Source organism: Vanessa atalanta, chromosome Z (assembly GCF_905147765.1).
Source record: "Vanessa atalanta chromosome Z, ilVanAtal1.2, whole genome shotgun sequence".
NCBI classification, from domain to species: Eukaryota; Metazoa; Arthropoda; class Insecta; order Lepidoptera; family Nymphalidae; genus Vanessa; species Vanessa atalanta.
In genome coordinates, this window is record NC_061902.1 from 10,467,853 (window position 1) to 10,494,655 (window position 26,803).

The following is a 26,803-nucleotide window of genomic DNA, read 5'->3' on the forward strand; positions in this document are numbered from 1 at the left end:
ATTTATCTATTTAAAAACATGGTTTGTTCATTTTATTATATTAATAAGTTACATAATTAAAAAAATGATCATTTAACAATATATTATATCTAGTTTTCTTTGATCATTTTGTCGGGTAGTTTTATTTCTTCGACGGCTAAATCCTCAGTACTTGACTTCAGTTCCACGTATTTGTATTTTAACGCCATTGTCATAAATATTAACATATCAAGCAACATGAGACCCGCAAATAAGAAAAATTCCTTCCACTGAAAAATAAACGTGATTAATTAAAACAATAGTTGTGTATGGAAATAATATCAATAAATGCAATTTACTTTTGTTCACAAACACATTAAAGTACCAAAGATTTATAAAATCGATGTATACCTGAGCGTTTAAAAAGTTTCCTTCCACGATGAGGACTACAATAAGATTACCGAAGGCAACCGTAAGTAGCCAGACAGATTGCAGCACAGACTTCATACTAGCTGGAGCTTGAGTGAAAGAGAACTGGAGCCCAGTTACTGAGAACATCACCTCGCCCATCGTCATAACCACGTATTGTGGAACTAGCCACAGAATGTGTACGCTATTCGGAGGAGTGATCGTTACCGCTTCGGCCATCTGTAAATAAGAATTAATTTAAATTACTTTTGTTTATTTATGTTTTAGCATATAAGTGGACATTAAAGCTATACATAGAATATATATTTTTTGTGTATACCTAAAGCCAAACTCAAAGACTAGCCAAAGATATTAGTTATACACTCTATTAATTATATAAATATAGAATTAGTGTACAAGTAAGTAGCGTAGTGGTTTAATGGCTCAACTCAATTTAAACTTTGGGAATGTTCACGTTAGTTGTTATTCGGTCATGAGGACTCTATGATTTATTTTTTATACAACTCATATTCTCCATTATATCCTATTTAATTTTTAGATATGTTATGGTTTCAAACTGCAATATTAACACAAAAACAATTGCTTGTAATTTTATAATATTCAAGCGGTCATTAAATTACTTTACACGTTTTTGAAGCTTCTAATAATGCCGTAGTAAAATTTAAGAGAGATAAAAAGATTCATAGCGTTTGTAAACATCGCAATATTTTATACTCAATAAAATTTAATCGAATCTTTATTCTATAATTTTAATACTTACATAAGAGCCATTTTTTGTTTGGTGAACAATAATCGTGAATACAGCTCCTGCTTTAAATTGGAAGTCTGGTAACACCGCAACTCCGTCTACTGTAATGTCGTAAGTTCCCTTCTCTATAGATTTTTGTGTTCTGTCTTCACTATTTATAAGTAATGATGTTCTATTCTTCTTATTATTTTGAACGTTAATAGTAACGGGCGTATTGACGTGAGACAAAAATCTGTAGAAAATAATTTGTGTTCCAATTAATCTTGTAGCGATAAATTCCCTGCTTGAACGAGGCATTTCATAAACAAAAAATGTACAGATTGCTTTTTATTATACTTAGTATACGATAAGATTTTTAATTAAAATTATTATTAAATAAAATGTTGACGGGATTCTTTTTTTTACTTTTATTATTAGAAATAAGAACTTTAAATGTAAAAGTAAATGTTAAACAAGGTACTTTAATAGGAAATAGAGAAATAACAGTTTTTGGTGAAAAGTTTTATTATGCGTTTTATGGTGTGCCTTACGCTCAAGCTCCAGTTGGAAAATTAAGATTTGTAGATCCAAAACCAGTTAAGAAATGGACAAAACCATTAGATGCGTCAACGGAATATCGCGGAGCTTGTGCACAAGCTCACATTGTACATAAACAAGGACAGTACGGATTTGAGAATTGCTTACATCTGAATATTTACACACCAAATCTGCCTAAATATAAAAAGGAACCTTTAAAGGCTGTAATCGTTTGGATTCATGGTTACGCGTTTACGTCTAGTTTCAGTCACCTACACGGACCAGATTTCTTGATTGATAATGACGTATTGTTCATTACTTTAACGCACAGAATAGGTGTATTTGGATTTTTAAAAATTAATGAAACAGATTCTAGTGCGAACATGGGGCTTAAAGATATTGTTATAGGACTTAAATGGATCAAGAGAAATGTTGAGCAATTTGGTGGCGATAATAAGAATATAACGGTAATGGGAAGTGGATCTGCGAGTACATTTCTGTCGTTATTGCTGACAACGAAACACAGGAACATATTTTCAAAAATGATTTTACAAAGTGGTTCAATATTCTCTCCTTCTTTATATCAAATTGATCATGTATTAGAGAGAAATAAATTAGAAAAAGAAATAAAGAAAGGTGGGTTTAAGAATTTAAAATCTGTTCCAACGAATAATATTATTCAAGCTTATAGAAAAATATATAGCAGTAATGATTTAATAAATTTTCAAAGACCTCTTATTCCCTTTTTGCCCACAATAGAAAAAGAATCAAATAGAGCATTACTAATTAAGAATGCTAATCAACTATACAAGACTATTGAAAATATAGACATAAAAATCCCAATTCTTATTGGATTTACGAGTCAGGAAAGTATAACAGAATTAATACCGTTCATTCATAACCCATATTATTTGAAATCATTCAAGTCGTTTTTTAAGTACATGGTCCCATTTTCAACTGGTTGCAAGTACGAATACTCAACAAAGACGTACCGAGCAATTTCTAACGAAATAAAAAATCAATACTTCAGGCGTGGCATTTCAGAACACTCTATCAAAGACTTTTTAAAGTTTTCCTCCGATCTCCACAAATATCCGATATATAAATTTATAAAATCAAGATTAAACTTCGGAAGTAAAATGTACGTATATAAATTCAACTATGTTGGAAAATTTAATCTCGCTAAGGCAACTGCGTTATCAGGTGCGAACATTAAAATAAAAGGTTCAGCGCAAGGAGATGAAATTTGTTACATCCTAAAGTGTGATCCACAATGGGAATCTTACGTGAAATTGAAGAATGACAGTTATGATAAAGATAGAGAATTTATAAAACAGATTTCTGAAATGTGGGCAAATTTTGCAAAAACAGGCGATCCAACGCCTTTAAAAATTTTTTCTAATTACACGTGGCTACCAATGTCCTTAAAAGACGATAATGTTTTTCTGTTTGACAAAGTGAGCAGATTAACAGATTCCAAGCCGGAACATAAAATGTATACATTTTGGAATGAACTTTTTGATAAATATTATGCGTCAGATAAATGTAAATCATTTGAAGATGAACTCTAATATTAATCTATTGCTTTATTGTAACTAAAATCGATTATAGTTATCTAAAATTATTTAATAATAATTTATTTTGTCTTACCTTACACTCACACCATCTATTGCTTTATTATTGTTATCAGTGAAATTGTATAAATCATCTGTTATAAAGAAGGAATTTGCTGTTTTCTCCTTCAAAGAAAATATTTGACTGTATGTTATATTTTCACATTCACTGTAGGGCATTCCTCGGAGGGTGTAGGGAAGTTGAATAATTTTATTGGCTTCAATGTCTAATTTTTCATATAATCCTAAAGGTCCAATTGTAGTATTGTACGATGTATTGTCATTAGTTATGTTTAATGCGAAGTCACAATTATATCCATTATAAATTCTTAGTTGTGCGAAACCTTCCGATACCGGCGTACCATAAGTAGGCTAAAAAAATTTTGCATGGAAATTTAATTGGGCACATTAATTGAACTTCATAAACAAATTATATGTGTACTCACCAGCAGGTTGAGCTCGACAACACCAGATATAATGAAAGCACAAGCAGCCAGAATTCCTCCCCAAATCATTTTGTGCAATGGTTTTCTCACTAATTTACACCACGTTAAAAAGGGATATATTGCCTAAAAATTTACACATACATACATTTATTAATTTTCTCGATTTGTATTATTAATAAATGATAAACATTTATTATAAAAATACAATAAATTATTGAGTGTTAAGATCTAATTATTACATGATATGTAGTTAAACAATAAAAGTGTATACTTACTACTTCGAAAAGCGGGATGAAGATTAAGATTAGCAGAGGATTAAGTACTTGCATTTGATCAGCCTTTAAAGTCCACCCGGCGATATCCTGTTCCATTCTGTCAGCCTGGAATGTCCATCTCGAACCCTAAGTTACACAAAATGTTGTTAAAAATTCTAAAGTCAAAAATATATTTTTGTGTGCCGTTCTTTTGTTAGCAGCTTGTGGGTGTCTACACCAAATGTTTTTTCAATGTGGCGTTAACAATTTCATTACAATTAAGAATTCTTCATCATCATATTTTTTTTTAATAATAAAAGAAATATATATTCTTTTTTATCATATGCATTATCCCCGCACCCCGTGTACTGTACGTGACTGTACTTTACAGTAATTTAGAGAGTGTCAAATGCAGTGTTTGTTATATTCGCAGATCTAAGCACGCGGTAATATAAAGTTCGGTGCTTTATTTCGACTACTTACATTGCACACACTATAGCATACAGTTCCAATCTGTACAGCATTCGTTGAATATAATTAAAACAAAGATAATTATTCAAACGTATTCGGTGAAAGCTAATTAAATCAATAACATGTCATTGATTTGATAGTCAAAACGTTTTATACGGTATAAAACGTAGACATATGTCTAATAAAGCGCTTAATTGTTTTCGATGCTTTTTGTAAAATGAATATACACGTCAAGCGCGGTTTATGGTAGCAACAACAGAAGCATGTTCCTGACAGCGCCACTTATTAACCCTGACATTGGGATAACCAATGAGACTGAAAAATAAAAAACTACATATTGCTTTAAATATACTTACGTACATATTTTGTATCACATACATTTATTTTATTTTATAGAACTTGTGTTTAGTTAGTTTAAAATTTTGAAGCTTACTTGTTGATCAAATAGCGCCCAAAATACTGGTAATGGTATAAATAACACGAGTACTCGGAGAAGAGATTTGATATCATCGATGAGGCTTGAATCATATTTGTCGTCGGCGTGGTCCAGCCAGTGTTCCCTCTTCTCTTTGCTCTTGTAGGACTTTACCACGGCATGCTATAGCAACAATATTATACTGATACACAAATGATCAAGCAAAACGAACATTAATTAATATTTAATTATATTGAGATGTTCAGATAATAAACAAATAATATGAAGACATTAGTCACTGAATATAACGCGACTAAGAGGTTTTAAATATAAATTATAGAAATGAAATTATCTAAATGATTACCCCGATGCAGGATGAAACCTTCGTGAACACGTTTCCGGTGGGAGTTTTCATGATGTACAATCTTTTACCAGCCACGAAAAATACTGAAAAAAATTATGAATATATCTATAGGTAAAAAAATATTGAAGTTTCATTGTTACCTACTTTAAAGTAGGTAACAATGAAACGTAAATTTTTTATATTAAATTTAAATTTAATAAAGAATTAATTGAATTACAGAAATCGATTATCGCTTTTGATTGAATCGTCATCTTCTAATCTAAATAATAGGGACTGCATCATATAATAACAGACAACAGAATATTAACAAATATAAGAAAATATATATTTTCTTTGTAAATTAGTTTATAAAATCAATTTATATATTATTAAATACAACTAATACTCTTGATTTATAATCACAAATGAGTTTTATTTGGCATTTTACCAATAAATAATATTTTTGCATAGGCTGCCAAAGGAATTTTTTCCTTATTATGTATCCGTTGCGATTCAAAGTGTATAAACGATAAACAGACGTCTTTCAGAATAAAACTTTGAATTAGCCGTTATCATTATATTTATAGTACTTCTTAACTGCTTCATTCTCTAATCTCTAGTCGTAATTTACTCTGTGATATACTTGCTCTTTATTCAAACTCCTACTCTTTTTACAATTAATATTATGTGAAGTAAGCTCCATTCTATTGCAATACTTATAATGACATGATTATTATTATTCTTAAAATATATACACTTACTTATAGATATGATCATGAGAATACCGGGAACACCAAACGCCAATGAATAACAATCGTTATCACCGAAGCAGTGTACATCTGCTCTTAGTATCGGTGTGAGGAAGGTGGATATCAAACTTCCCGCATTGATAGAAAAGTAGAATAACGAGAAGAAATATCCCAAGTATCTCTCTTGTTCCGGCAGTTTGAATTGGTCTCCGCCGAAGGCCGATACACAAGGCTTGATACCACCGGTGCCAAAGGCTATTAGTAAAAGAGCTACAATTGTAAATTCCCTAAAATTATTAAATTATTGTATTATAATTATTTTTTCTCATTTAGGATAGATCGAAAGTCAGTGTTGGAAAACTCACAATTGCGGCAAATTTACTGGTGGCATGGCTGCTACTGATATAAGGACGCTCCCCGTCGCGTATACCAGAGACAGATAAAGTATTGTCCTAAAATAAAATAATACTTATATTAAAGGTGTTATTTAATTTCTGTAAATGAATTCACAGTTAATCGAATCTGATATTAACCAATTAGTATTTTTAGAATGTCAAACATCAACCTAGTTAGGACAAGTTGGTTGGCAATTTAATAGGGCCTTGTAACAACACTATAACTGGCTATTAACATATTCAAGATAAACAAACTTTATACATATATATAAATATTTAAGACTGATAATAACAATAATAATGACGATTAACGAACCGAGTTTCTTTCTTAATAGCATCGTAATAAGTTTTCAATTTAAGGTTTCACTTATAAGGAAGTATGATTTTATTAAATATTATGCTGAAGATAAACATAAAAACTGTCATCTATTTTTGTCCACTAAAGGAGTGGAAGTTGTTTGATATTTGCTATCTTGTTTATTTAAGACTCCATTTGCCGTGATCATGATTTGTACAGTTGCTATTCTTGATAGCGTCAATAGGTACTTATTGAAACCCTCAAAGTATAATTAATGTCTTACCTGAATCTTCCTAACCAGCCATCAGCAATCATGGCGCCGATAAGAGGAAAAAAGTACGCAAACATCGTAAATACGTGGTATATGACCGTAGCACTGTCATCTCCATACCCCAGTTTGTCACGTAGGTATAAGGACAATATTGCTGCAAAAATAATATAGTATTATTGTGGGTTTCGTAAGAAATAAAAATCATAGTAATTTAAACGGATTTAAAAGATATATTCTAAACGTCGCAATGAGGTTGTTGCAGGTGTAAGGACAAAAAACTGAAAGCAAGCTGCTTTGTATTCTATTTCGAATTTGAGAATACAAATAAATGGCAAGACAGTTATCAGGTAACATATACGTGTAGGTATATTGTTACTCCACGTGTAGAACAAACGTATACACACATACGCATGAACCAATTTCACGTGGTATTTTAATAAGAATCAGTAGACCTATGCTGTAAGAATACACTCGATGTCGATACTCACCGCAGAACACGAGCATTATAAAATAAATATTAATAAAATGTATACGATACACGTATCAAAATGGGTTATCAAAGTGTGTAATGGGCTGTCAAAATTGCTCGAGTGAGCAGTGACTGTAGCTATTTTATTTTACTTCAAAAACATTTAGATATAAAATTAAATTATAGGTAATCAATTAAAAATGACATATTTTACCATCATTACTGTAATTTTGGTACGTACATTTGTATGTGGGTGTGTGGTTATATTATCTCAACGATTACCGAGTACCTACGTTATTTGACAAAAAAATGTGTTTATGTATGCTTCATATAGTTATCTTAAAAACCCGGAAAGTGTCAATTATTCACTACCTTAAAATTGCATTCATGGTTTGAATCGTCTTATGAACCTTGGAACATAAGTTTTTAAAACAGACTGAAATCAATAACAATCTGTTATTCAAATTTATTAATAAATAATTATAGATCATTAATTTTAGAACGCCGTATAGATAAAACAACTATTTTAACACTTAAAACTCTCAGATAGTGAGTTAACGTCATCGTTTTAATTTTCTTTGATGGTTGACGAAGTGTATAAGACGTAGTTAACCATGTGTCTTATTGAATGATTAGGTATTTCATTGTATTATTAAATATACTTGTACATTTATGTAAATATCACCTTTGTAATTATTACATTTCGTTAGAAAAACATATGTGTGTTCTGATTAAAATTAACAATTTTCAAAGCAAAGAATTTTAATTCTCTTATTAAAATCATTTTTACCATTGTTTTTCGTCTTTCGAATGTGCGATCATTACATTAGCGTCTACGTATATCTCTAAACAAACATTACGTGTCTTATAGATACACTTATGTATTGTTATTAATACTTTTTTTTTCTAACAAAATATTTTTCAATATTTTTTATTTAACGTAATAAAGGCTAACTTCTTGCGGTGTTTGTGCACGCATTGTGTAATATATTCAATTTGTCTAGCTTTATTTTTGTTAAATAATATATTGCTTTTATTGTCTGTGATTTGTTATATGTGCCATATATCATAATTAATTTAATTGAGATATTAATTATACTTTATATACCGCGTATTGAAAAGGGGATTTTCAAGTTATTTTTTTATTTCAATGTAAATTGAAATGAAAATAAATATATCTTTTTATACAGTCTACAATATAGATGGTAGCTGAATAGGTTAGCAAACATTGTTAAAGCTTTTGTGGAGACGATAACAATATAATTGTCTACTTACAAGTACTACCTTTGTATGAAAGTTATTTATACCGATAACAAACAAGTGTTATAAGACTTCTTACTTTTAAATTCGCAAAACATTCTCCATTAACTTGATCGTATTTATGAACAAACCTAATTCTTAGGAACACATCTTAAGTGGGAATAAAATTAATCTTTTCATATAAATTATAATGACAATTCGAAAGTATTTATAATTCTTTTATCAATCAAGAAATTAACTAGACTAAGAATTCTCTGTTTATAAGAAATATTTTCATTTCGCATAAATTGATACTTTTTTTTAAATAATATGTCAAAGTTTCATACTTCGCATTCCATAGTAAGAAAATCGCTCGCAAAACTCATTTGTGACGATGAACCCCACTGCCTTCGGATAGGGAAGTTTCTGAAAAAAAAAATACGTATATCACACAATGCAAAAAATTAGTAATGTATTTTACAGTGTTTTTAATTTACCTACTAAAATAAATATTATATTAACTAGGAATATTTGTATTCTTATAATAAGAATATGAAACAAAACGTATAATTTTTGCATGAATAAAATTCAAACATCTCTCTTCACTTCCTATCACTCTTTCGCGTCGCGACAAATAGCCGACAGATAGTTTTCCATTGCGTTTTGCCCATTACCGCATGTTTGACGATTAATCAATTCATCCATAGAATTTAAATGATAAATTATCACGTCGAGGAGAAATTAATCCTGGTCGTCTGGCATCGGCCATATCTTTGTCGATGTCGAAACTCTGAATACGATGCTTCTGATCAATTTAGTCGTATTAAGCAATCTATGGGCCCATAATTGATAAACTAAGCAAAGTCATTAAACGTATCGAGGAAAGTATAAACAATTATTTATCTAATTATATATTTATATATATTATAATTTTTAATTACATACTTTCAATAGATTTAAGGCAGAATTTCTTTATGCGAGTAACGTAATTCTATACAGCTTGTTGGTTCCACATCACGACAAAAATATTAAGCTGTTTGTATTAAACTAGACGTAGACGTAAACTGGATATGGGCACAGGTATATAAATTATGTAATTTTAAGAAAAAAGCTTTACTAGCGTTTTTGAACAATTTTGTTGACTTAAACGGAGATTCCGTCTCTTCGATGCAAGTATGTATGTGATAAAATAAACTTCTTATTCATGTAATGTTACCTATTCTGGCTCAGTTGTAGAAAATGGTTATTATAAATCCATTGTAAACATTAATTTGTAAATAATTTTAAATTCCATGTAACTCTTTAATTTGATTTTTTTAACGCTTATTAACAATTAAAAAAAGAGTTAATTAAAAAAAAAAATTGCATCTGCACTTAAAATAAAAACTGCACAATACTATTTAAAATAGGTATTAAGGGAATGGTCAATTTAGCAATGCTGAGTTTTCGTCTTTTGAATGTAATTTATGGCAGAAAGAGATAAATAAATGTTTAACTAAAAACCTGCTAAAAATTTTATTAGTAAGACCGGTATGGTATGGTCGATATCAAAGAAAAACAAAACTAATCTATTTATAAAAAAATAACGAATACAAATTTAATTGATTAGGTATTTTAAATGTGTTTATATTATGTGCCATAAAATACAACGATGATTTCAGTTTAAAATATAACAATGGAGTAATTTTATTTGTTTTTTATTTAAGCCGGACCTTTGCTTACTAATGTTTATTAGAAATACACTGTGTATGAACACTGTACAAAACATAAATCATACAAATATATATATGTATGTACCTACCAAATTATATTTAAGTGACAACTACGTTATTAAAATACTATTACGTTCAGACATAAAAATAATATAAATAGCATTTTACTGCTTACAATACGTAATGCGTCGCCTTATAAGTTATCATTGTATTTAACGAGAGTAGTATCTTTTAATCTAACAAGTCAAGAAAACAATCAAGGATATCTATGATAAGTCATTATGACAATGAAGATGAAGTCACCAGTAAAACAATTATTTAAATCGAGATTTAAGCTAACGTGCTAATTTTTTCTATAAATTTGAGTCATATAAAATTATTGAACGATAAAAACTTATTTTTAGAGATAAAATGGTATTTTTAAAAACACAATAAAAGCAATCAGTTAGTCGTATGGGGTATTCAACCTATTCGGGCATTTTTTATTTGGTGTTCGATCAAATAGCAATAATTTTCGGTCAAGTCACAAATACATGTATATCATCCTCATGTAAAATCCTATACTCTAAATTAATTGTTTTGTATTGTTTTCAGATTATTACAAAAAACTTGATAATTAAAATCGTAATATACTTAACAAAAAAATCTTTGATTACCTGGAGTAAAACAAAACTAACAAAATTAAAGTTACACTAAACGCACCGACAACGCATCTGTTGAGACTACAAAGACATTTTTAAAATTCACATGGCGTTAGGGCTGTGTCAGCCCAGCACGTCTGGGGAAATACCACCCACTCGTCATATATTGTACCGCCAAGTACCAATACTTAGTATTATTATGTTCTGGTTCGAAGGATGATTGAGCCAGTGTAACCAGCGGCACAGGGGTCATCACATGTCATAAGTTCCGAGGTTAGTTTGGTTTCAGCATTGTAAGGAATCAACAAGGAACAAAGGCACCTGTATTTATAGGAAGTGGTAACCACTTAACATCCGTCTACATATGCAATAAAATAAATTAATTAATAAAATAAAAATGAGTGAGATTTACATTAGTCGCATATGATGTGTATCAAATGACATCTTACGTTGGTAATCAGCAACAATAAGGGTCTCTTAGGAAATAGTTAGAATGCTTGAAATGTTATAAAGATTTTGAAAATAGCTTGAAAATAAATAACGTATCTAGTGTGTAATACGAATTAAACAAATAATGTATAAAATATTGAAATAAATATAAAAGTTCCATTGCTATGTTGTTATCAACAACAACGATTAACTAGTTCGGCCATCGTCAACAAGTCTTCGTAATCGATGAAAATTCAGATTAAAGCCAAATTATTCAATTTAACTTATCTTGAGAAAGGCTTGTCTATAAATTTCACTCAGAACTTTCTTTTATCGGGTACATTTTTCCAATGTCAATGTTCCAATCGTCCAAGATATGTTTATTTTTTAAATAAACGGCAAATATGTTACATGTTGACTTTTACCAATAAATTAATGCGCAAAAGGTTTTTTTAATATAAAATAATGTGTGACAGACGGATAACATGAAAACTGTAAGAGTTCCGTAATCGGCTAAGGAACCCTTAAAATTGTAGAGCCACAGTTAACGACAAAATAATAACGTTCAATTTAAAGTAAGTACTTCAATGATTGAGTTATATATAGGCCAAGTCTCAAATTCCTTAACTAATGCAAGCGACGTCTTTAACCGCTTCGAACTGGATCATAGTATATGTGCCATGTGCCATGTGCCATGTATTCAATATAAGTTATTTTTATCTCACTGTGATTAATCACCTCGATTTAGACCATATCAATTTTGTTCATTGCAAAATAAATTGATCATTACCTACCTACTTCTTTTGTATTTAATGACAAGTTATTAATAAAAAGTAAAAAAAAATAATAATATAAAAATTAAAAAATATGCTAGTAATGATGATGACCCACTGACTGATTTCGGCCATGACTGTCTATTTAATGAGACACGAGCACACATCTGTGCGCACACACAAATGCACTTTCATAACCCGATGGGACTCAAAATCAGAATTTGTCAATTATGTATACGACTAATTTGTTAATTCTGTCTACGACTATGGTTGAATAAAAATAAGAAAATAAACAATTTAACGAACTGAAAATAAACGAAACATTTCTTTATATAAATATAAGCAAAAGAAAATCACAAAATTCATCATCATTGGCATTAGTTTATGTAATGTCATGTCCCGGTATCTAGTAAATAACTTGTCCTACGTGACTTTAGAAAAAGACAAAGTAAATCTAAGTAAAATATACTTCAAATATGTTTATGCAAAAACCTTATCTCCTTAGTGTTGTAACCATATGAAATTTGAGATATTACCAAAAACATTATATAACATCAACAACAACAACTCGAATGAGGTACTCATACATTATTCATGTTCAAGTTGAACGATTCGATAATATTTATATATACAACGCGTTAAAACATTTAAAAGATCTTCAACTGAATTAGTACAGCTTAAAGTAATATCACTTATCGTTAGTAATTACGCAGAAAATTGAATGCATAATATTTATCTATATACAATAAGACATTCTGTTAACGTCAACCCTACATAATTTAATAGCGTTCGAATATAATTTAAGCATTATTGTGTATTGTGACGTTTTAAATGCAGTCATGCATGGTATTTGTGTGAAACTAAAAAAAATAAAACTAAATACTTAACTCATCGGAAAAAAGTGATAGCTATTGATACGATATCTACTTTTTTATAGTTAGTGTGGCAATACGTTGTTTTTGTATGTTCGACCCAGATACCTCGACTATTGCACAACTTATCCTTAAATGTTTTTACCAAAATATTACAAATTTTTAGTAATTGAATGACAGTTTCGTCATATTATCCTCTTGAATGTTGTCCATATTTGGCGCTGATACGTTTGTAAATTTCCATTTTTATTTCTATGTCGAAATATTTACCTTTTAACATCGTAATAAAACTAATGAGGCAAAAGTTATTCTGCAGTGATATTTCTAATTTTAACGATGTGTTCCTTTTTTATAAAAGATTATTTATTAACCATTATTTTAATTATGAATATTTTATTAAATCTTTATTCGGCAAATAATACGCGAGTAGTTTTTATTATATCTAATTTTAAGAAGAATAAATTATATCATTTTTTTAAAAAAAGTATATCATTAATTTTTAAATAAACTGAGATTCATCCCAACACCTAATAATTATTTGAGGATAAATATGATTTCTTAATTTATCCTTCATTAAAAATATTTATTTATTTATTAATCCTAGTGCTATTTTACATTATTTTATTAAAATAAACAGTACCCGCTTAATCGTTAATTTAATTTATTATTAATAATATTGCTATATTTTTAAATACCATCTCGTTTTACACTACTCGATATAGCGTCTATATAGTTTTTTTAAAAATAAATCTATCTTTTAACCTCGGCAAGTGTACATGAAGATCTGCTTTGCCTGTTAGAAGGAAAACAGTCATGACGTTCCATTCGATCAAGTCGTTTTCACTGTATCGACCGAGTAGGTATGTCAAGGCGAACTGTTTCGTACAAAATGAGATTCTATGAAGGTAATCACAGCAATGAGCGATCACTGTTAGACATACCGTTTACTATGCATGACAATCACTGTGTTAGTGTTGCATTATTTTAATGTTGCTGTATAAAATATTATCTATAAATTCAACACTTAATACAACACAAGTTGCGTTTTCAAACGTAAAAATGTATATATGTATATTATATATAATATATATACATTATGATAGAATTTTAATCTTATTCTTAGATAAAAATCACTGCAGTACAAAGCATCTTTGATAAAATTGTTGTTGTTTTTTTTTTTTATTCAATTCACAGTCACTTTAACATAACTCATAGCAATATTATATTTTGTACGATATTTTTGAATACTATGTTATAGAGTAAGTTTACTATTTTGGCGCTTTTCCGATGAGGGAATAAACATGTTAGTTATTATGAATAGTATTTTGTTAAATATGTATTGAAAACGTCTTAATAAATATTCGTCGAATATATTATCCACATGTTGAATGATCATATTGCAAAAATAATAATAACGATTTTCAAAATAAATATTACCTTTATCTATATTATAGACTTATTAGTTAAAAGTATTGTTAAAATTTAAAAGCTATACCTGTCCTTCAAAAAAACTTTTTTGGCGTTATCTATGTAGGTACATTTATAATTTGTAATGTGCTTACCTATATTAATTCAATAAATTATACAATATCATAGCTATGAACGTGTTTTAGTTTAGATTATACATTTAAAAAAATACCTCTTGTGTTTTTTTTTTTAATAAAATCCATTGTCTGAATTCCAATTTTTAGCGAACAATATTTTTTTTTTAAAACAAAAAGAAAGTTATACGTTTGATGCGTTTATATTGTTTGTACCTACGTCGATTAGTCATAAACGACCCCTCAAGTGATCCCATAGCGTTTTTTATTTTAAATATAGCGTTATAGTAAGGATAAATCATGTTTATTAGACTGTGATCAATGTAAGCTGTTCATTGATTTAGTTTTATTACTCGATATCGTGACAACCGATTTTAATGTGACGAGTTTTAGAGATTTGGGTCACGTTTTTATGGTAAAGTCGGTTCAGTAGTTTCTCAGTTATATGGAAATACAGCTTTCATTAACGCACACCTTTCGCCTGCTTAATTTTTTTACTATAATTAAAAATTTTAGAAACACAAAAAAAATAGCTTGGTAAGTGCTTCCTTTTAGCTTAGTATTTAAGCCGTAGGAATTTGAATCCTAGTGCTAAGAACAATAATATTACATTCAAAAAATAAGATTTAGTAGTGTGAAACGATATACCTTAAAATTTTACAAACACAAACAGTACTACTTCAAATCCAAATGGTACATCTGGATATGTCGTATGCGATATCGTACAATCTTATAAACTATAATAAAAGAAAGATAAGGAATAGAGTTCATTTATGCATCAAAAATACTATTTATTTAAAAAAAGGAATAATATTATATTTCCAAGTAAAATATTTTAAAATACATATCCATTTACTTTTATTGATATATTGTGAATGTTGAACACTCTCGAGATAATCATAGCAACTCGATTATTATCACCATCTTTCAAGAGCTGTCATTGTACCTTCGGCCTCGAGCCGAAGGATTTTTCGGGAACCTCTTGTAAAGTGATTGCCTTGAATTTCTATATTTTGTATAAATTAATTAAATTTTACAATCAATCAATTTAGAGCAATTACACGTAATTTAATTGTATTTACTTTAATAGGGTAAAACGATCATTGCTATTAATTATTATTCTCTTAGTATCGTATACTAAACAAGTAGAATGATGATATTATAAAAACCTATTTAAAGGCTTTTTTTAATTAAAATAAACTGATATTTTTGGGTTACATCAGGCAATCAAGAAATTTTAGAATGTCCCAAGATAAATTTAAATTTACAGCTACCAACAAAAGCTGTCAAGAAACTTAGTAATAAAAAACAAATTGTATGAAAATAGTTTCAATGATATTTAAAATTTTACTATATTTACTTTGTATTATATAACAAAACACCTAGCCTATATTATTTTAGCCGAAGAGATAATGTTGTACAGTGTTGTATAACACCACACACCGTAGATCACATTTACAGCTTTATAAACCTCTTCGAAAGATTATTAATATCTAAAAGCATTACAAATTCTCCGTATACTATAATAATAATAATTCAATGGCGGAATATCTTTAAATGTGCAAAATATATACTGGGCAAAGGAACAACAATAGGATTATCAATATACAAGATTTTTGTTTATCCAATCCAGGTAATTTGTATGGGCCGGCAACACATCTCCTTTATAGGTAGGTAGGTATATCCTGTTTGAAAATCAACGACTACTAACTCGAAGCTATTTTATAATTTTGAACGGAATAATACCTATAATTTATTTAATTATAGCATTAATTGGTATTCAGATACATTAAATACAGTAGTAAAGTCAGGTAACTATGTAATCGTACTGATTATGTATATATATATATATATATAAAAGGTCTCTAAAGTAATTTATTTTGTAATTATTTTTAATTAATTAGGTACGTCATATTGTATAAATGATTACACCCTACATTTTATTATTTTCCTCGCTTTGCCTTAAGGTTGCCTGGAGTCTTAGCGACAAGGCTGACTATTGTAAAATTTCCTTATTTGTATTTAATATTTAACTAGCTACCCGGCTTCGTATCAATAGAATAATAATGTATATATCATAATATACAACAATAACAATTACCATCATATTTCAGCCAATTTACACAAAATTTTAATAAATTATACACCTAAATAAACCTTATTCATGAATCACTCCGTCCATGAGTAAAAACCGTATAACAATACGTTTGATAGTTGTGTTATATGATTATTATAATCGTTTAGTACTTAGTATTTATTATATATGTATTGTACCGTAGAAAACAATAACAGTCAGTCAATGTTACTGGGTAAATGTCTTCCTCTTAATGTGCGTCTTGAGTGACGGTAAAGCGTCACGCGGAAATGTTTGGATCTGTCCGGACTGCGAGTAGCCGTGCACGCGACCAATTGGATCATGCTGGCGGTGGCGGATCCGCGTGCGCGGTGCGCCGTCACTAAGGACGCACACTTAGGGCGGACACACTTAAATGAATGATGGTAAATTTTTACGAACGTACTGTGGGGAGACTATTGCTATACGACCGTGAAGCTTGTAGGACGCACTGTCTTGTCTACTATGGAACGTAATAAAAAATATATATTGCTTTTATTTTTACTATAAAATAGCATATAATCACACAAGCATTGTCCATGTTTCTTGCTCAAAAATCACCCAAGTCACCAAGCGCCAGTCGTAATCATATCGGCTAACATATGCAGGATATTACTTCACGATACATGATGTTAAATTTTATATTGCTTATTATTCATTATTCATAATTTAAGAACTCCACTATTACCTACAATATTAATTCAATTAATAAGTACAATTCATTCACTTATAATATCTTTACAGAATATTGTGAGGATAACATGAGTATTCAATAGATTTATCATTTGCGGCGTTTAAAAGAGTCTATAATGTCATAAATATGATCAAATGCTTCTTTATTAATTCTTTAAATAATTTTACCTTAAACTCGAATGCAATCTGTGGCTAATTAATGGTACTATTCCAGAAACCTTAACTTAAGTTTCAAGTCAATCGGATGAACGACGCGTACCAGCACAGACTATGAACGCAGGCATTCATTTTTATATATAAGATCAACATGTCTATAACAACTATTCACAACAACGTCTTAGGAAATTACGTAGTTCGCAGTTTGTTATCAACTTCACTACAAAGACGGTTCTTGTACGAAGTTATAATCTAAGTTGTAGTATAATATATAGTCATATAACCATTAAGCATCGTCTACATTAATGACAATTAGTGAATACCATAATTTATTTCAGGGCTCTTGATAAGTACATCCTATTGTAATAAATCATTTCTGTCAAACCTGTATTTTTAAAGCGTTAGATACACTCAACTTTATTCTGATATGGAATGAAGTTTTGTTAACTTTATTATTATAATACATGACACATGACAGAGTATTTGACTGCTTGTGATTGTCATTATCTCAGATAAAGATATAAGAGTATTTTGTAATGCTTAGGAGTGAAAGATGTAGATATATGTAAGATAATATCTCTTATCATAGAATTTTTGACACGGTATCTTATTTTTTGGGATTTATGTATTTATATCTTCGTATCGTTTACTGAAATATACGTATTACTTAAAAAAGTTCTTAAATTTTAAGTAAAATTGCGTTATTTTAAATAATTTTTAATCGATAATTTAATACATATAAAACAAACACGAGTTCCAGAGTTATAGAGGACATTGTCTATGGTCAAATTTAAGTAACAATGCATTATTTAAATAGATATAGTACAGGCCAGTCAATTTTTGATTTTCGAGGGTTCGGTCGGGCAACGCTTGTTGTCTATGCCAATTTTGTATAGCAATTCGCTCATGATCGATACATATTTTTTGTTACATTAAACAATCCGATCGATTTGCCTCAACAACCACATCGAACATGACGATCGAGGTTGACCGACTAGGTGGAGAAACTTAATACAAAAAACTACAACTACAGTAAGCTAATACAACGACGACAATTCCAATGGCAGCTAGTAATTTGTTGCCCGGAGCCAAATGTTGATTCCCTTTTAAATTTTAAATTTAAGGCAAATTTAATTTTGGAAACGTCACGGTTATTTTCAACTACGGTTGGTACATATTTAAAAAATATATTATTTTATGTTATTTTTTCTTTTATCCTTCGAATCTTTAAAATATTAAATGTTGTAAGTGTTTTTCCTGGATAGCTCATTAAAGCTTTATGTAAAACAATCTGCCCGTTCCGACTTCGTATCTGTAAAATATATAATTTATCCCGCACTATTTTATATTTTATTTCAAAAGACTGTAACGTGGTCACATTTCATAAAACCTACACTATACAACAAATCCTAAATAATATGATCGCCCTAAAACTATAAACAAACAATAAAGAATATTAGGTATATATTTAAAAGAATATTATTATTTACTTTAAAAATGAATATACTTTTTTTTAAAATATCGAATGATTTATTTGTTATATATAACAAACATAATATATGCCTTCGCTAACTTTTCTGTCATTTTGGAGACACACAAATCTATCATATGAGATTTTTGTGTATATGTTATAGTTTACCGTTCGCTTCGAAAGTGCTTGGATCTTTTCGAGTTTCGAGGATGTCAGTCAGTCATTTTAAGTTATATCTCAAAAAATATGCAATGTATACATATTATATGGCCTAAATATTATATAATATGAAACTACACAATAAATTAATATAAAATTTAAATATCAATAAGGATTTGTAGTTTCAACGTAAATCAGAAAAAATAAATGAAGTATTTAACAAATGTATCAAATACATTTTACATTTTTAGATAAATAAATATATATATTTAGCATAAAGAGATGTGCATATTTTTATTCGAAATTATTTTATGAATATAATGAAGAAATGCAAACTTTTTATAAAAGGAAACTTGATTTTTGATGTTACCGTTACTTGCATCGCTGCTTTAAGTGCATCGCATTATTGCATATTCAGTCAGTTAATAAATTTCCTTAAATTTAACAGTTTTTATTTTGTTATTTCGATAACGAGTAATGTTTTTTGACAAAAGAGCTATTTATTAAAACGCTTCAAACTTAAGAGTGTTATGTATGCGTAATGTGTATATTGTAGATACTTAACTATGAAATGTTTTGGACTGTTTTTTTTTGTGTCTAACGATTTTTTTTTCGCTTCAAATGTTAAAATGTATATACAAAATAGTATATTGTTTTTCCAACCTATAACTTTTCGTTATCAGTTGGTCTTGTAACTTTTGTGTGATTTGCTAAGATTATCTACTATCATTTACGTCTTATGATCTCTGTCTGAAATATGATAAAATGTAAAGAAGAAAAAATAGATTGTGGTCAGATACGATTCTTACACTGTTATGTGTGTTTATACTGGGTATACTTTGAGATGTTTCGTTATGCCTGCATTAGTTTCATAGATATTTTGTGTTGCAATATCGCAAAATTTTTGTTGATTAATCGTTTATTTATAAATAATCAAAAAAGAAGATACATTTTCACGAAGTTAAGGTTGTGTGTTTTGTTGAGCATTATCTAAGAAATGTACTTTTGATATTTCTGAATGCTGAAGTGACGGTGAGAGAGAGCGCACTGATTGTGACATTCTCTTCAAATCTAGATCATGTTACGCAAGGAACACATAATATTATTTTTATATAAAGCTTAGCCGTAAAATATTATGTCAAATTATCTAATAAGTAAATTATATATGAAGTATATATTATAGGGATGACATGAAAAATGAACTCTACGATGGCTTTCTTGGCAAAATTCGAGTAATATTAATTACTTACAAACTATTTTATATTTTATTTATAGGGAGTCTGTAAATTTAAAAGTATTATTGAACGTTTTGTCTTAAAATAAATCAAAACTTAAGTTTAGAAATCGAAAAAAATTTACGAGAGCTATAAGCTTTTATAGAAGACAATAATAATCCTTAAAAAAATAAATAATTAAGGTATTTGATCTAAATGATTATAATTTTAGCCGTACAAACTTAAAAAAAAAACGATAATTAATACGTATCATTTGTATGTTTTGATCAAATGGTAGTTAATGAATGTATATTAGAAATATAGGTAAATTAATATTTATTAACTAGCTGTGCCCGCGACTTCGTGCGCGTTTGAATTTAATAAAAAAAGCGTGACTTTATTATTATTTTATTTTAAATATAATTCTAAAGTCCCGTCAAAATCGGTCCAGCCGTTCCAGAGATTAGCCGGAACACACAGACAGACAGACAGACAAAAATTGTAAAAAATGTTATTTAGATATATGTACCGTGTATACATACATATGCATTTAGTAAAACGCGATTATTTTAATATTACAAACAGACACTCCAATTTTATTATATGTATAGATTAGTATTATTCAATACGTGTGACAGTATTCGATTCTTATCGTCAATTGAAGCTTACGTATTTCGCAAATTGCTTAAACTTTTCGCAAAGCAATGAATTCTAAAGTAATTGACCTAGAAATATTTTCATGCACCAATAAAATCCAAAAAATAAGTAGAACGTACCATAGACAAATTAGTAGATATCAACTATATTTTATAAGAATTGTATGACAAATAATTAGCTTTTTCATTAAATTATATTCAAACACTTGCTATAGTTTTGTTTATTCATACCTAAGAGGTAAATGACATACGCAATATTAAATTCGTACAAGGACGTGATTAAAAAATACTTTCGCCTGAGCTTGGTTTATAAAATATCGTTAAATAAATGTTTAAGTTGTTTAACATTACAACGTGAGTTATATTAAAAATATATTATTATTATTTAACAAAATTATATGTATCTGTATATTTTTTTAAAATAATATATAGTCACACATTTTTATCAAATAAAACTTAAAATTGCCAGTGCATTTAAATAAAAGTACGTAGTAGTTTAAAATGTTGACTACCTTCTTAGTTCTTTTTTTTCCAATTTGACTTTTTCGAATATGAGAAATTGACAAAAATAACGTGACTTTAAGAACTCAACATAAACGAGTTTGCGATGCATAAAAATAATAAGTAAGTATACAAACATTCGAAAATGCATTAATGTTCTACTGCAACCGTAACATTACAATGGAGTATACAAAACGAAAGTTAATAAAATGATATACCAACCCCGGATGTTTTCTCAGCCATTATGTCTTATAATAAATTTCATAGGAATAAAAAACCTTTCACCGTTTAATTTTAATGTCGGTTTGTCAGGCGCGAAATATTATTTAAAGTAACGTCTGCGACTGCGCAGACGAGCGCGCGAATAGTAGTCGCGAACACAACTAACTGACAGGTTACCATAATCATTATCGCGTGTCAATCGCACTCCGCATTGAAGTTGGTCATTTGAAGATGGCTTACGTATTATGAATCATGAAGAATCATTCTTTAATAACGTTGGAAGATATATTTATATTTTGACCTAGGATTTTACATTCGAGCAATCCAAAGCTGGTCTTATTACATCACGATGCTGGGATTTCCCCAATTGGATGTTTAACCGCAATTACGTTTGTGTAAAAAAATAATCTTCATTTTTTACTTAAATATGAATTAATGATCCTATATGTCAGTTCGCTTGACTGATTTTGGCTACGATGGCATTCTCAAAGGAACTAACTGCGCAGAACATTGTGTAAGGAATAAGCATTTGCGCAGTACATAAATGCATTCTATACCTTTAGGCTCATAATTCGAAGAACCGACAATCCTACATTAGCGTAAACAGTTTAGGCACAGATCTAACACCTTCACTTGTTTAGTGAGTGAGTGAAAACACTACGTTACTACCTGTAATATGATGATGCGGATGATGATAATGATTTTATAACTAATTGATCAATCGTCAATTACGCACTCGCAAGCTGGCCTTACATGATCATTTTATTTTCATAATATAATTCACTTAATATATCATAATTATGATGTAATATAATCATGTATTAATGTATTAATTCTATAACGAATTTATTTATTTTCGTTTTATTAAGTACCGTCATATTATTTGGATTAAATTTTAGAGTTTTTTATTTTATTTATTGTAAATGGCACGAAAAGATTTTTTTTTGTAACCTTATTGATGAAAAGTGATAACTATTACCCTAAACTAATACCCAACTGATCATGCCTGTTTTTATTACTTGTAAATCTGACATAAGAACAATAATAATATTAAAGTAGGTTATATATATTTTTTTAAAACCCAGTATGTGAATACATACAGTATTACGATATATTTATAAAGTAAACGTATTATAAGTAAGTAATATTAATCAGCTAATGCGTTTTTCACATTAATTAATTAATTATCGACTGTTTATATGTAACTTATTATTTACATCCATCACCTCGTTTATGAAAATTTATTTTAACTATTTATGGTAACTTCTTAAATATATTTTACACACGGTGTTATAGTATATTTAAAACGTTACAACGCTAATATGCATGTACAGGTTGCAATGCTCTTCATTTTGCGAGAAAAGCTTGCATTGTAGATTGTAACGAAGTCAACACTTCTAAGCTACTGTTGACGCACAGGTGATAATTCATTTACTTCAACATCATTAACAAAATCAGCTCAATCAGTAATTACCAAACCCATTAACACATACGAAACATACATTACGTTATCTGTTTCGAGCGACTTGACTCTTAATTGGCAGCTTAGTAAGCAACTAAATCATCTAAAAAATCACGCTCATATTTTTTTCGTAACGCGCCTAAAGATGTACTTATTATTACAATAAAATGGTCGTGAAGATATAAATTATATGTATATAAATACAGAGAGTAATTTGGTTAATTGATATAAGAGTCATTATTGACATTTTAGCAAATGACGAAAAAATAATCGAATTTTCGTCAATTTCGTTTCGTTATATAACGTGAAAATTCGAAAACAAAAAAGAACGATTTGAAGACAACGTTATAATGTTATAATTATTGTATTGAGATCGTTAATTTTAACGTACATAAATGAAACGTAGGCTTACCATATCTATGGAATAGAATAAAATAGAATATATTGTGTAATAGGTACATTATATTGTTCAACAAAGGTGTAAAAGAAACGTATAGTTAGAAACATAAAAAAAATACCGTACGTGCAAAAGGCGCTATCGCTGAGAGTGGGAAAATCGCTTTCAGACAATCTTTAATATTAAGGGTGAGGTACCCTTAATACTGGTCTCTGTCCTGTCCATCTTGTTTATCTTATGATTTAATTAACTAAATCTGAAAATGGTTTTTTGATATAATGAATATTTATATTTGTAAATTAGTACTTTTAAAATATATTCAAAAAAGACATTTATAAATCGGCGTTCAGACTTCCTTTTCTAAATAATGATTAATCTAAAAGGTTTGTACAGAGGTTGATAGTTTATATATGTGTGCGTGCTAGACTCCCTCTTTATATACTTGCTCCATACTCCATTCTTTATAATAATGTACAAGGGAACTTTTCCTCTGTTATATAATAAATTGTAATTTTTAATAGACGGCAAAAAGAGGATAAGAGCAGAGAGTCTTACAAAAAAACTGTAGAATTAGTTTGTTTTAAATAATATAAATATTTTTAAGCCATTTGAATATAAATTAAGTGTTAACTAGTGACACCCCCTTCGCACGAGTGCAATTTATTAATACAGAAAATAAGTAAAGCGCTTATCAAGAAAACATTAAGTTAGCATATTTTTTTTATTATGTTTTTTTATTAGCCTTTTTTGTATGTCATAAATGAAAAATATGAATACCTAATATAAAAATTGTTTTGAGTCGTAATTTTAGTGTGAAATATACGTCAAAATTTGTCCACGGCTTATGGATTTCAATAAAATAAAAAATCAACGATAGTCTTTTTTTTCGTTGTATATAAGTAGGTAACGAATATATCTTCTAAAATATTAATTCGAATGTTATGTGTGAGTAAAAATATTTTTATCTGTATTAATTGCTCAAGTTAAGTAACATAATAAGAATAAGGATTAATAAGGAATTGATGAAAAAAATTCTCCCTAACAACTTCTAACTAAGTAATTTGTAATGCATTAAAATAGTCTTGACCATGTTGACTATGTTTTATCTACGTTACGATTTTTAGTACATTGTATTAATATATCTTCAAAGATTTAGCCTCCGTTAGCGATGTGAGCATACGAAAATATTTTTATGGTTACAACCGTGCTGTACAAACTAGTTACAAATGATATATTTAAACACCCTCGCTTATTGCTCTTTTTGTTTTTTTGTTTTATCAAAATTTATCGAGTGGCTTAGAAGAAGCAAACGGACGGAGACAGTAACAAAGACGACTATGTTTTAAGCCAATTATTGAAATAAATAAAGATACCTATATCTATAACGACTATAAATCTAAACATCTTCGTATACCTACTTAGATGTTTATATTTGGATTAAAGTTATTAAAACTATTTAAAGAGTTATGACAGGTTAATTTAATGTAAACAATTTTACAATGTTGATTAATAAATTTACTATTGATAAAATTACGATTAGGTGTTCAACTTGTAAGTAAATAGTTGACCTAATAGCGTACATGTGAATGAAAGTTTTGTTCGTTTGTATGTTCCAGTAGCACACAAACCGCTAATCAAATACACAAAGAACTTTCACAACACAAAATAGGGTTTCCGGAAGATAATACGCTCTTTACAGTTTGCATCGTGCTAAAGAGTTGCGATCTGCACCCGCGGCCCCGACCATGCTACTGGGAGAACTATAGTTATGTTTTAACGAGAAAATGAAAATCCCTACGGTACTTCTGAGATAAGCATGAATATACATACAGATGATGATGCCAAGTTAAAGATGTTTACTCCGAGATATCTATCGAGAAAATGCGATTGATTTAAGTTATTTCACTAAAATTATATTAAAAAAAGCAACTAAATGAAAACGCACAATTTGTGTTAAATATAATATAGCTAGTATATAAAAGTTATCGTTAAGTATAAAAAAAAAATCATTGTATCGTAAAATACCATACTCGTGAATATTTTACATTTATTTTATAAAAAATGGCGTTTAAGCGTTTGAGGTTATTATGACGTACTCGTGTTTATAATGCAAAACTTATCAGATTGATTATTATATCAATATGTATAACAGTTTCCATAAAATTCCTTAGTAAGAAAATAATTATTTCATAAGCACGTGTAAACAATAAAATGCAAATGTATAAAAAACATATTTATATACATACATTTTTTAATTTTCCTTGCTTCAGCAGACTGCACTCTGGTGATTGAAGGATATCATTACACTCCATATTAACTTTTAATGAAAAACACTCTTAAAATCAGGACATAGTAAGTGTTGTAATGAGTTAGCGTAAGGTTAGATAAAGACGTAATTTTAACGATAACTCTATTAGTATATCGCCTCTCGTGTACATAGCCTGGAACGTAATAATTCTTTCACGCAAAATGGCACGTAGGTAGGTATTCAGAGCTGCAACTAATAATAAATTATAAGTACCGTAGAGTGGAGCGTTGTTCACTTAAAGTCATTCAGTTTTCATTGCCACGCGAAGTTTGAATTGCGTCGTCTATCAATAAACTTGACCTGCAGCTATTTTATTAATTTCTAATTTGTGACGCGAACAAATTATTCCTTTGCAATTTCTCTCTAATTCGGACTGAAACGATTTAACGAATTGTACTATCTTCCATGTTCCATTTTGCTTATTAATCTTATCAGGGCGGAATAAAATTTCGAATAGCGTATTATACAATTTCACAGCTTGATGTTTACACTGATATTTAACGATTTATTGATTAGGTAAATCGGTATCTACCTGTGGGTTGAAAATCTAGTGTTATCGAGTCCTTTTACAGTAATATTAAATAATAATAATACTAGTAACAAAGGCTCCTAATTAGTTACTCCTAACTAGTCACAAAGGGTTAGTTTTATAGCAACACTATAACAGCAACAGCCTTTGTAACTAGTTAGGATTTTATCTAAATAAAACCAATATAATATAATTCATTATTTTTTTTATAAAGATAAATTATATAGGCACCTACATATTTTTTAAATGAATAAAACTCAGTACTCTTGGAATTACATGCATTTTATTTACAGCGCAATTATAAAATAAAATTAGCGGATGAGTTTGTAATAATATATTT

The 26,803-nt window shown here is 29.0% G+C and overlaps 1 protein-coding gene across 2 annotated transcripts; it reads right to left on the reverse strand.

The window, feature by feature from the left end:
- On the reverse strand, positions 1–26,117 carry LOC125076240 (peptide transporter family 1). 2 transcript variants are annotated; one of them, XM_047688311.1, is made up of 13 exons: positions 25,873–26,117; positions 8,962–9,040; positions 6,919–7,060; positions 6,308–6,394; positions 5,955–6,229; positions 5,215–5,297; positions 4,869–5,033; positions 3,986–4,111; positions 3,711–3,833; positions 3,302–3,636; positions 1,148–1,367; positions 370–606; positions 1–248 (listed from the first exon to the last, which is right to left on the reverse strand). In XM_047688311.1, the coding sequence occupies exons 1-13, from the start codon at positions 25,936–25,938 to the stop codon at positions 90–92; spliced, it is 2,097 nt and encodes a 698-aa protein (XP_047544267.1). In that variant the 5' UTR covers positions 25,939–26,117; the 3' UTR covers positions 1–89. The 2 variants fall into 2 exon arrangements, with proteins under 2 accessions (XP_047544267.1, XP_047544268.1); XM_047688312.1 differs by lacking the exon at positions 25,873–26,117 and adding an exon at positions 21,768–21,914.
- Positions 26,118–26,803: the final 686 nt, after the last annotated feature.